At 35.7% G+C, this 12,477-nt stretch overlaps 1 protein-coding gene across 1 annotated transcript in view; it reads right to left on the bottom strand.

Moving 5' to 3' along the window:
- CFAP47 (cilia and flagella associated protein 47) overlaps nucleotides 1-12,477 on the bottom strand; it is a 543,896-nt gene that overhangs the window by 192,787 nt on the left and 338,632 nt on the right. Inside the window, exons 46-48 of the mRNA XM_042974584.1 lie at nucleotides 2,529-2,725; nucleotides 1,488-1,631; nucleotides 707-880 (exon numbers count right to left, since the gene is read on the bottom strand). Of these exons, the coding sequence (XP_042830518.1) occupies nucleotides 707-880; nucleotides 1,488-1,631; nucleotides 2,529-2,725 (515 nt within the window). The remainder of the gene's footprint in view (nucleotides 1-706; nucleotides 881-1,487; nucleotides 1,632-2,528; nucleotides 2,726-12,477) is intronic.

Genomic DNA, 12,477 nt, shown 5'->3' with positions numbered 1-12,477 from the left:
TTGCCATCGAGTAAGGAAAGAAGAAAATCAAAGCACATATTATTTTCAGGATTACAAAAAAAATCAGGAGGCAAACCCAGAGAATTTCCAGACTTCTCTAATACCCTCTGAAACTCAGGCACTCATGATGGATAGATATGTGAATCTTCTTTCAAAGATTCTCTTGGGCACACAATAATTTGTAGATAAATGTGGGAGCGGGGGGTGAAAAAATTTATTTTAGGATTGACTTAAATCAAGTGAGGACAGCCAGGTGAAAGGCTTCATATAAAATAATGTAAACAATTATGCATTTCTTCACATTCCCAATATTATTTACGCTGATAAATGATAGGATACACTTTTGAAAATTTGTGTTTACAGATTTCACATTAAAATGGGATGAGCTATCCAAAATATTTTGAAAATGCCTTTTGTTATCATATACAATTTCTTCAGATCAAAGTACATGATTCAAATAGGTAGATTTTAATATGCTTTATGATTATATACTAATACCTAAATATAAAACTTGTTTGATGTTATTTCAACTTTACAATTGAAAAGAAATTTAATAGTTGTTGGCCTAACGAGAAGTAGAATTCTAAGCATGTTCTTATGTGACACTGCTTCACCTAGTTAAGTAAAATTAAGTGGTTTTAAAATTTCATATAATTCAATATAGTCCTTTTGAAAACACTTTCAGACTTAAAGAAAAAAATCTTACCTTAAATGTTTGGATGGTCTTTGTATGATTGGGCACCATTATGGGTTTATTTGTCATTTCTCCTACTTGACAGTTTATAATGATGTGTTCCAAGGCCAGGGGTCTTTTTCCAATCCCTTTTATGTCAAAGACATACTCCATACCATCTGCTTCATTTTGCACAATAAGTCTGCCCTGTGACAAATCAGCCAAATTTCAGCACTATAGAAGTCACAGTCGGATGCCCAACAATCTCTGCTATCTGATTAACTTTGAATCTGATTAATGAAATGAGCTGTCAAGGATGTGTCAGTCATTGACTTTTCCGGTTTATGTCTAAATACTTCTACTGAATGAATAAAGATGAATTTCCTGTGAAAGCTCTGTATTTCTCTGGACTTTCTCTAAATGACAGAGTTTATATAGGCCTTCTTGTACATAGCAATTCCATACGTTTTTATGTCCTTGTCAAAGGAATATGTCTTAAGAAAGTATTCTCTGAAGTACCACCTACATCAATGAATAAAAACAAAGGAACAATGATTTTACTTTGTTAAACATTTTGTGTAAAAATAATCTAGACATTAAGTATTGGCAGCCAGGGGCGTTGTGAATTTCAGAAATTTTATCCCTCAAGTTAAAACATTTATTAAGGTTTCAAGCAGAGTGAATACTGATGATCAAAATCATAGAAGATACAACTTTTCTGCAAGAAGATTTATCATAAATTAGACATGTTAATATCATACATCAATTTATAGACATTATTAATACTAGGGAAAAAAAATCAGTGAGTTCATACCATAATCTCACATTCCAAAATAGGTCTGAATGTGAGAGGATACTGCACAGTTTCACCTGCTCCAACATATAAAACAGAAGGTCCATAAAACCATTCTCCTTCTATAGTAACTTGACATTTCCATTCATTCTTTGTTTTGTTATTCTAAAGCGTGAAAAAAAAAAGTAGAAAAATGTCAGAGGGATGATGATGATGAAGTTGAGTTACATATTAGTTCTTGGTATTTTTAATAAAATTATATATTATATTTTAAATTACATTTCAGAAAAATTACCACTTGAAAGTCATAGTTGTTATGAACAACTATCAACAATGTGAACATAAGGCATGAGCATGACTATGCTTTCAATGTCAAATAGGCTGATCCATGGGTTATTTAATATTTAAGGAAATATTTGTTTAACTTACTAATTATTGTTAAAATTATAAAATGGTCTTAGAATCACACATTCTTCTCCTAATTATGGGCAATCTCTCTGGCAGACTGCTCAGATCACCAAGCTTATATATCCCATCAGAACAAATTTCTGTGCTTTGAGTAGACTTTTGTTATATCTTTAATAATTAAACAAACAAAAACCAATTTCTAGTCTAGAAAATTCAACATTCCTTACAAATATATAACCTTCTTCTATGCTGTAGTATCACTTTGATAGCCAAGCTACAGTCATTGTTCTTAGTGCCCATGAACCCATCTCAATTGTGAAGATCACAACGAAATTTGAAGTAGAGAGATTGGAGGCAGATCATTACTCTGCCTGGTGGAACCAGGAATTCCTTTTGAGTAGGAATGTGATGATAAGTTAAGGAAGTTAGAGTTAATTTTTTAAGGAATGAGATCCAATGGAAGTGATTAGTGAGGGAAGTAACATGGTAACATTTATATTCAGGAATATAAATTCCTGTCATCAACGTGGAAAAACAAATGGCAGCAGATAATGCAATTAGAAATTCTACTAGTTCAAGATGAAGGTTTGGAGGACTTTAATTGAGACAGTAGCAGTGGGGATGAAAAAAAGTACAAAAAATGTTTGCACTTACCACTGGAATATTCTGGGTAAGGGCTTCAAATGCTGGTGTTTCAAATTCAAACCTGGCCTCTGGTTCTTCTGCATTTACTATACCTTCAATGCAATAGACACGCACATCATACCGTGATGTCAACAAAATTTTACAAGGGTAGCGTCCAGCACTGAGAGGAACAAATCGTAAAGGAACTAGAACGGATCCACCTGCAACTATCAAAAACATTTAAAAAATAGCTTAATCATCTTTAATCACATAAATCCCAAAATTCATTTTGGGGTAAAGCAATATGTAATACTATTGTATTTAATGATATTGTATCATCTAGAAGAAACTAGCTTATCCTGAAGTAACACTCTACTCCTAAATCTCAAGGGCATAATAAGCAAGTTTATTTATCAGTGACAGAATATATCTTACATAGGTCACAGGAAGATCTACTCAGAGACCCATTCTGTGAAAGATTCCATGAGCTTGCAACTGTACTTGCAAGTACAGGTCAGGGGAAGAAAAGTGGCTGGATGTTTGTTCACGAGCTTTTCAGTGCTCAACTCAAAAGTAATACACATAACATTGGGGTGCCTGGGTAGCTCAGTTAAGCACCCAACCCTTGATTTCGGCTCAGATCATGATCTCACAGTTTGTGGGTTTAAGCCCTGTGTCGGGCTGTGGACTGACAATGTGAAGCCTGCTTGGGATTCTCTCTGTCTCTCTCTTTTTCTCTCTCTCATAATAAACAAACCAACAAACAAACAAACATACATTAAAAAAATAATACACATTACAGATGACCCTTGAATAATACAGGCTTGAACTGTGCAGGTCCACTTACACACAGAATTTTTTCAATAAATACAAGAAAGTACTGTAAATGTATTTTCTCTTCCTTAGGATTTTCTTTCATCTAGCTTACTTTATTGCAAGAATACAGTATACAATACATATAACATGCAAGATGTGTGTTAATCAACTGTTATGCTATTGGTAAGGCTTCTGGCCAACAAAGGGGCCCAAGGGGGCTATTAGTAGTGAAGTTTTGGGGGACTCAAAAGTAGGGATTTTCGACTGTGCAAGGGGGAGTTGTTCCTAGCACCTGTATTGTTCCAAGGGCCAATTAATTGGTCAGAATCAAACCCATGGCTCTATCTAACTGAATGGAGACTGAGAAATAAGACAGATATGTGGAATATTTGGTGAGCATTATTGTCTGCCACATTTCTTATTTATTTATTTATTTATTTATTCATTTATTTATTATTTTAAGTTTATTTTGAGAGAGAGTGTGTGCAAGCAGGAGAGAGGGGGAGAGGGAGGGGGAGAGGGAGGGGGAGAGGGAGAGGGAGAGGGAGAGGGAGAGGGAGAGGGAGAGGGAGAGGGAAAGGGAGAGGGAGAGAGAGAGAGAGAAGGAGGGAGGGAGAGAGAAAGAACCCTAAGCAGGATCCATGCTCAGCATGGAGCCCAATGCGGCGCTTGATCCCAGGACCCTGGGATGATGACCTGAGCTGAAATAAAGAGTTGGATGCCCAACCAAGTGAGCCTCCCAGGTGTCCCTGTCTGCCACATTTCTATGACTTAGGCATACTCTGTTCCATACTAATCAAAATAATTTGTAGCTTGACCAGCAGGTTGAGATAATTTTTCCATAGTTAAAAAAACAAGGGAAGCAGAAGGAGGCATGCCCAAATAATACTTCTCACATCACCTTGTTATACCATTAACCTTAAGTCAACAGTTAACAGCAGTTTAATGGTGGGTAGGCTTCTATGCTTGTCTTTTCCTTCTAATCAACACTAGTTTTTTTCTCTGCAGCTCACCATCCTCCATGAAATGAAGATGAATAAATAAAATATACAAAAATTTATTTATAAAATAAATAGAAATCTCATGACACTAAAATAGGATGTAGTATAAGAATATAACATAAATTTCCCCACTAATGGCAAAGTATTTAAGTAATAGATAAAAAAGAAATGATAAAAAAATGATTAAAGCCTAGTTCTGTATTAGAAAGTTTTCTGAAACCAAGAAAACAAATCAAGCTTATCAACCGATGACCAGATAAGTATTATGACATCAATTAGCTATAATTTTAATTCATTCACGTTTAGCACCTCAAATGTTAAAAATGGCAAACCTGTTTTCAAATACACTGAAATTTATGCAAAGAAAATCAGTCACTCCTGTAAGAACATTAATTGCTTTAAATCATTTTAAAATCGAATTGGGGATTTGTATATGTGTGGTATACATTAGGTGTTATATACTATAAAAACATATTAATTACATGCACTGTAGCATGCTGCATGCTGTATGTTTCTATGTGTCATACATAATACATATAATGTTAGTGTTATACATTGTATACTAAAATACACTGACGATGGATCACATTTGAAATCTATATTACATCTAAGCAAAGTTCAAGATTATCAGCTGGTCTAAAGAGAAAACAAAGGCTGTCAGAATGTTGTTATTTTTATTCTATCAAATTTAATTTTAGAATAAAAATTTTCTTCTCAAAAAGGACTCCAGTCACATTTTATCATCAGTGATTCATGGACTGTTTTCATTCTGAGAGAATTATTTGAGTTGTGACAACATCATTAGAACAAACCAGGTGAGATAATCATGTGATCAAAATATGTGCTTTATTAACAGAAATAAAGAAACCTCATCATTCTCTTTCACGAACAGACTGAAAGGAAAATATTTAGATTAGGTAATTTAAATAAAATTATACTGCTTAGAATAGGAAATTTAAGCAACTCAAGAGTAATTATTATTCTCATTGAAGACAGAGAATAACTGGCTATTTAATAGTAAACATGATTCAATGCACAAGTCCCAGTGTAAAGCTCCTACCAAAAGCTTTATGTTATATGCTACTCCCTTTTCCCTAAAAATATCGACTTTTTTTTTTTTTTTTTTTTCAACGTTTTTTATTTATTTTTGGGACAGAGAGAGACAGAGCATGAACAGGGGAGGGGCAGAGAGAGAGGGAGACACAGAATCGGAAACAGGCTCCAGGCTCCGAGCCATCAGCCCAGAGCCTGACGCGGGGCTCGAACTCACAGACCGCGAGATCGTGACCTGGCTGAAGTCGGACGCTTAACCGACTGCGCCACCCAGGCGCCCCAAAAATATCGACTTCTTAATGATATTGAGTGTGAAAGTGAAAGCCAAGGACGTTCTTAAGTGAGCATTTTCCAACTCATGAAATGTTCATGAGTAAAGACCTTAAGGAATGCACAGTGCCAGCCTCTCTCCTTTACCAGTTGGAAAAGGAATCCATCCTAACAGTGGAATTCATGGAAATGATCACTTTTTTTAAATGTTTATTTATTTTGGGGGGGAGGGGTAGAGAGGTGGGGATGGAGGATCCTAAGCGGGCTCTGTGGTGACAGCAGCAAGTGCAATGTGGGGCTCAAATTCACGAACCCCAAGATCATGACCTGAGCCGAAGTCAGATGCTTAACTGACTGAGCCACCCAGGCACCCATGATCACTTTATTTCTGAAGGTACAGTGATAAAACAATTGTAATTTAATTGATTCATGCCACAAACGTAAGTAGAAATATCATAAACTATCAACAGGAAGTCACTTCTGAATTAAGCCAGTATCCACATTCCCTTAAGATGTAAAATAGCAGAGGTGGAGAGGATTTGGATTTTTAAAAATTTGGAAATTTTATGGCTACATTATATCATCAAACTATCATTCTCTTTTTGGGATATGTTTTCTCAAAGTGTTTTCCAGTTCTGCACTGCAGCAGATACTGTCTATGCCCTGCCAGGTCCCCTGGGCATTTAAATCCTCCCTGTACGCAAATGGCTTTATGGAAAACTGTGACATTCTCTCCGAGGGCTTTCTCTGAACATATGAGGGTACTCAGCCTTCACATGGATCAGACCACAAATGTGTTTGTAGTCCTCAACAAATATGTAACAAATCGGTGGAAAAATAACCCAGCGTCTTTGACTTTTGGTAGGAATAACTCTAAAGTGAATTCTACACGAACTCCTAGAGATCCCCAGGGCAACTGAGCCCAAAATGTTAATAGTGGTGACTATTCATTAACAGTCCCTGAATTGGCTTCTCCTTGATGTCTCTCACTCTCTCATACTCTTACCTATGGTTTCTGAGATCACCTCTCAAACTACTTGCTCTCAAGACCTTGTTTCAGGGTCTGATGCTGGGGATCCCCAACGAAACTCACACCCTTAGACCCAGGAAAGAGAGCTTCCCATCCAGGGCCTCATGCTTTCTAGGGCCTCTGAGTCTCCTCTGGCACCATCTCTTTGGACATGCAAGGAATACGTGGGCCCAATGGTACAGGCCTACATGTAACCCAGCCCCATCCGTGTTCCTAGTTCATGGGATGCCATAATTCACAATCCAGAGTGTTTGGATCCTATTTCCAGGACCTTCACAGGACTCTTTTCTTTGACAGTTTTCTCAGTGGAACACTGCTAGAATTGAAACCTAATGTGTGGCTATCGAAGGGAGGATAGAGACCAAGATTAATTATGTGGGCTGATGCATCCACAAATTTGTACATGAGACCTCTTAAGGTACATGCTGTCGAAGTTGAAGGAAGGAAGAGAACAGAGTGAGCACCTGGCCAGGGCCCAGCTATTCTGTGCTATCATATTCTAGGGCAAAACTCTGAGGTGGCCAAGAATTCTAAATTCAAACTTGGTCTTACAGGTTGGTGTAAAGTTATATTTGCCAGGGTGGAATAATAGAATATAATCTATTTAAAAATTTGTTAGTTTGACATACCACTTAAAAACTTTAGACATATGGTACATGGGCTTCTACCTGTACTTTTGAACTGGCATCACATATGTTAGGGACAATCTGGACCTGTCCTTTCCATCCCTACTCTACTCAGATGTAGCTCACCTGGGGCCTTTCCTACACATATGATCCTAGTAACTGTGGCAGTTCCCAAGGTTCTGTAATTAAAGATAACAAAATATATCTAAATTTAACAGACTGCAGTTACTGAAGGAAATGAAGGAAATAAAGACAGAATCTCTCCAATGAAAGAATACATAATTTTATATAACATTAGCTACTAGAAGAAGTCAGTGTGATGCACAGTTTTTTAAATAATCCATAAAAATATGCTACGCTTGGATCCTAGGAAAGGTCATGGTTGGGACAATAAGTCAATACTGTTCTTTTCGTTAACTATCAGTGCAAAAACAAACTACCTTAAAACTTAGTGGTTTAAGGACACAACCATCTATTTGCTCATGCTTTAGTGGTCTGACCTCATTTGGGAAAGCTCATGTATTTTATGTGGTATTAGCTGGGCTCACTCATAATTTGGGACCTCAACTGGGAATTCTATCCATGAGCTCTCTAACCCATGAGATGAGCCCAATGTTTCAAATAGTACATGAAAATTACTAACAGCAAAAGAGAGCCCTCATGTATGAATGGTCATCGTACATCAGTTTCTTTCACATTCCTTAACAATCCATTGGCCAAAGCAAGTCACATGGCCAAGACCAGGGTCAACAAGAGAGGAGACTACACAAAACATATGTACAGCCAGATGTGATCCACATGAGCTTTACTGAAACAATCTACCACGTCTTAACTGCAAAGGAAGATACATGTATAAAACTGGTAAGGCGAGAGTTAAAAATCCTGTTTTCTAGTTTTAGCTCCTTTCCTATATTGTGTGACCTTAGGTAAACAATTTAAAGAGGTGTTTTTTTTTAGAATTTAAGTTCTTCATCTGTTTAAATTAAGGAGTAAGATTTGATGAGTGGCTTTTAAATGTCTTATTTTTTGGCTTGGGGGCACTGTGTCTGAAAAATACCAAAGACAGAATTTCAATACATAAATATAAAGCAAAGTAAGCTAGAGTTGATCTAGTTGAAGTAGAATGAGCAGCTAGAAGCTTCCATTCTTTTGCACAGCTCCCCTATAGACAGACAAAAGCATTTTAAAAGAACGCTAGGGCTCTATGGAATCTAATTTGATTAACTGACTTCTATTAGGTTTCTTTCTGCCTTAATGTTTCATGATTAGATGAAAGCACATCAGAAATATGGAAGAGACTAAGTGATATAGCCAAATCGTCATTATCTTCCACAGTTAATTATTTAGTATAATATTAGCAAGCATATCTTAATTCAGAAAATGAGATATCAAGAGAGTTACTATATTTATGATGTGAATTCATTTATATAAATTAATTTATAATAAATACTTATTTGTTGTGAATGAATGCACGAGTAATTATATTTTCAGAGAATTTTGTGGCCCATTTGCTAATCTCACTTCCATCTACTACTAGAAAGTTTCAGTGCAGATTCTTTTTTCTATTCTACAAACAAAAAGACCAAATCACACACTATTGGGGATTTTACCCATTTTAGTTACTTTATCATGTTCTTATTGGTGCCCGAGCATGGACCTCACAAATACTCCGGTAAATGACAGATTCATTGTATGCTAATGACTGCTCATTATTATTATTATTAATACCAGAAACATGAAGTATGCCATAGACTTCATATAAAAAAAAAGAAAAGGATTCAGCAATTACATATTTTAGAGTGTGCTTCATTTATTTTGTAAACTGTTTTCTTCAGTAGTAGTTTAGTATCATCCATTCAGGAAAAACTGTTTTCTGAAATGGCTTGCTGCTTAGATTGTCAAAGTTATTATACTATTCCATAAAGCAAAAGCAATTTTTAAAATGATAAAGACCCACACTATTTATGGACAAATTCAATTTTTGAAATACTGGTTAAAATGGATTTTGTCACTTCAAAAAAGGTTCAACCACTTTTGCTTTGCTATTACACACAAGATCTAAAATCATATAATGTTTAAGGGTGAAAAGAAAGAGAGGTATCAAAAAAGATAGAAAAAAGAAAAAAGGAAGAAAGGAAGAAGGAAGGAGGATTAAAAAAAAAAGGAGAGATGGAAGTAGGAATCAAGGAAGGAAAAAGGTTTTCAGGGATGCTAAGAGAATGAACGGCATGTGGCCTTTTTCTCCTAACCAATTCTAAATGGCTGAGAGCACTGGACTTTTCTCCCCATGAAGTTTGTAAGTATCTGTGACCAAGAAAGACCGGTATGCAGTTCCCTCTCAGATTTCGCTGAAAGCCAATACCTGTACATGCTCACAGATGCCCTAAAGCATAGAAAGAAGCCCAGAGAGAGATCAAAGTGGTGTAATAGGTAAATGGCAAAATTTGACAATTATTTCCAGCAGAGCCACGGTAGGCTTATCAGGTAAAGGAAAACCTAATCTCATTAATTGTGTTGGTCAAGTCTAGTAGAGCTTTACTAATGTCCTGTCAGCTTGATCTTTCACTTATTCAAAGAAGTATAATAAATTCTCCTACTCTGTGGATTTGTTCATTTCTCCTTCCATATTTGTCAAATTTTGCTTCACATAGTTTGAGATTATGTGGTTAGGTGGAAATAAGTTTGGAGATTTTCTGCACATTGCAGGATTCTTTCTAAAATTAATATATTCATTAGCCTTAAAGTCTATTTATCCTAATATATTTAAGCCAGCTAATTTTTGATTGGTATATACCTAGTATATATACCTAGATATCTTACCAGGTAATTTTGTCAACAGCATACAGCTCCATTTCACTTTCTATGCTGAAAATATCACCTTTCACCATTTGGTCTGTTTATATTTACCATGATTAATGACCTATTTGTGTTGAACATCTCATATGCTGCTTCTCTGTACTACATCCTTCTTTCAATTCTTCTCTGTTATTGTATTCTATTGGACTCATCAACGTTTTATTTCCTTTTATGCCTCTATTGGTTCAGAAATTATATATTCTATCTTTATATTTTCTTGGTTGTCCCAAGTTTTCAATATTTACACTTTATTAAAAACATCTGAAAATAATTCAAACCTCTTCCCCTCAAATACAAGAACCTTACACATCTAATGGCAATACCCATCCCCCTGGTAAAGTTATTTCCTAGTAATTGAGTTCACTTTGCTTTTAAAACACCTGAATTATTCATTAATGTTTCCATAGCCAACACTCATTGAGATTTACACACATTTATTGATGATTTTAATAACCATTCTTACTGGGTCCTAATTCTTTTTTCTGAATTCAATTTCCTTCATTGCTAAATAGGTCCTCCATTTGTTCTTTTAGCAAATATCTGTGAGTTTTAAATTGTCTCCGTCTCATTGTGGGATTGAAAATATTTGTATTTCATCCTTACTCTTGAGTGATAGTTTACTGGGATTTAAAATTCTAGGCTGACAGTTAATTTGCTTCAGCACTGTAATTCCATTGTCTTCTGGCTTCTCTTGACACTGTTGGGAATTGCGCCTTCAGTATAATTTTTGTTCCCTTGAAAATAATGTGTCTTTTTCTCTCCTTGCTTTTCAGAATTTACCCTTCTATTGTTTCACTATAACCGGATTAAGTGAATTTAGGTGTCACTCTTTTATCTTCTACAATCAAAAAAAAACCATTTCTGCCTTTTCTTTTCTCGCTTGCTCCTACAATAAGACAGGCATCTTTCCCAGGTGGCCACTTGTACAGGGTCTCATTCTCCTTTCACTTTGCAGGGACTTCTTAGATCTAAACATGGAGGTAGCTCAACACATCCCCATGGGTCAATTTCCTGTATCCAACAAGCATCCGTCTATGAGCTGTAGGGAGGATATTTTCTTACATCCCTTGTCAGTTTTCAAATAATCTAGGGAAAAGCTGACATTTTAGAAAATGGCGTTATCTTCCTACTGATGGATAAACTCTCATGTCACCAGTAACATGCACCACAAATCACTTGGCTTCTTATCACCTCTGCCACCACCACATCTACCTTCTCCATTCTATAAATCCTTGATAGAATGATGTTCCTCCACATTTTCCCCTAAGGCTCCAGTTATTTTAAGTCCAGAGGGTTTGGATTGTCAAGAGGGATGCAGAGAAAGAAATGTTAATAGAGGACCACTTTAGAAAGTACTTCACACAGATTCATTCATTAGAAAAAAAGTTTTATAACACCTACTATGTGCCAGGAGGGATGCAATGAAGAGGCAGCTTCCTAGTTTTCTGGGACGTGCAGATAATACATTTCTGAGGAAAAGGCACATCATGGGACTAGACTGTTTGCTCTGTATACTTAAATTTTCTTTTAATTAGGTATGAGCTGTGGAGGCTATTAAATGTGTTTTTCAATCAGGCCACATCAGCTCAGTAATTACTGGGAATTCCTCATAGGATTTATGTAAATGGGTGGCTGTTATCTTTCCTTTCCATTGCTACTGAATTTTTGAATTTCCATATGTATTCATGGATCATTTAATGGAAAATTAGAAGAGAGCTTATTATGGAGTAGCAGCTTGCCAATATTTTAACTAGGAAGTTGTCTTTTCTATATAATTTTTTAAGAAGACAAAATTTCCAAGAGAACTGAAACAAAATTTCTAATTAACCCCTCCATGGGGAAGGAAGCAAGGGATTACTGACGACAAATTAACTGTTTTGCATTTCCAATTCTGAATACCATAAACTTTGTCTAATTGTTATGTGTTAAAAATAAAATCTGTTTTAAACAGAGTTGATTTTCAAGTTCTCTAGATTGATATACTAAGAGTGCAAATTAAGCTGTTAGCAAGCCAATAAACAACACGTTCTCTAGGACTTAAACTAGGGGGAGAGGCTTATGCAATTTTTGATTAAATGTCATCCTAAATGTATTATTGCATAACATATGTTCACTATTGAAGATCTAATAGAAAGATTAAGACGCTGTTTGAAGTTCACATTTGTTTTTGCTTGCAGGCTCTACGTCCATAGATATAAAACAATAAAAGGCAAAGTGAGACATTGATAGAACCAAAAGTATCTTACAATAGAACTATAAGGAGAAGTAATATATACACAGTCTTGGATATTACAATTATGTTGACTTGGATATGGCAAATTATTTGA

The sequence above is a fragment of the Panthera tigris genome, chromosome X (genome assembly GCF_018350195.1).
Source record: "Panthera tigris isolate Pti1 chromosome X, P.tigris_Pti1_mat1.1, whole genome shotgun sequence".
In the NCBI taxonomy this organism is placed as follows: domain Eukaryota; kingdom Metazoa; phylum Chordata; class Mammalia; order Carnivora; family Felidae; genus Panthera; species Panthera tigris.
This window is presented reverse-complemented; position numbering and strand designations above follow the sequence as displayed.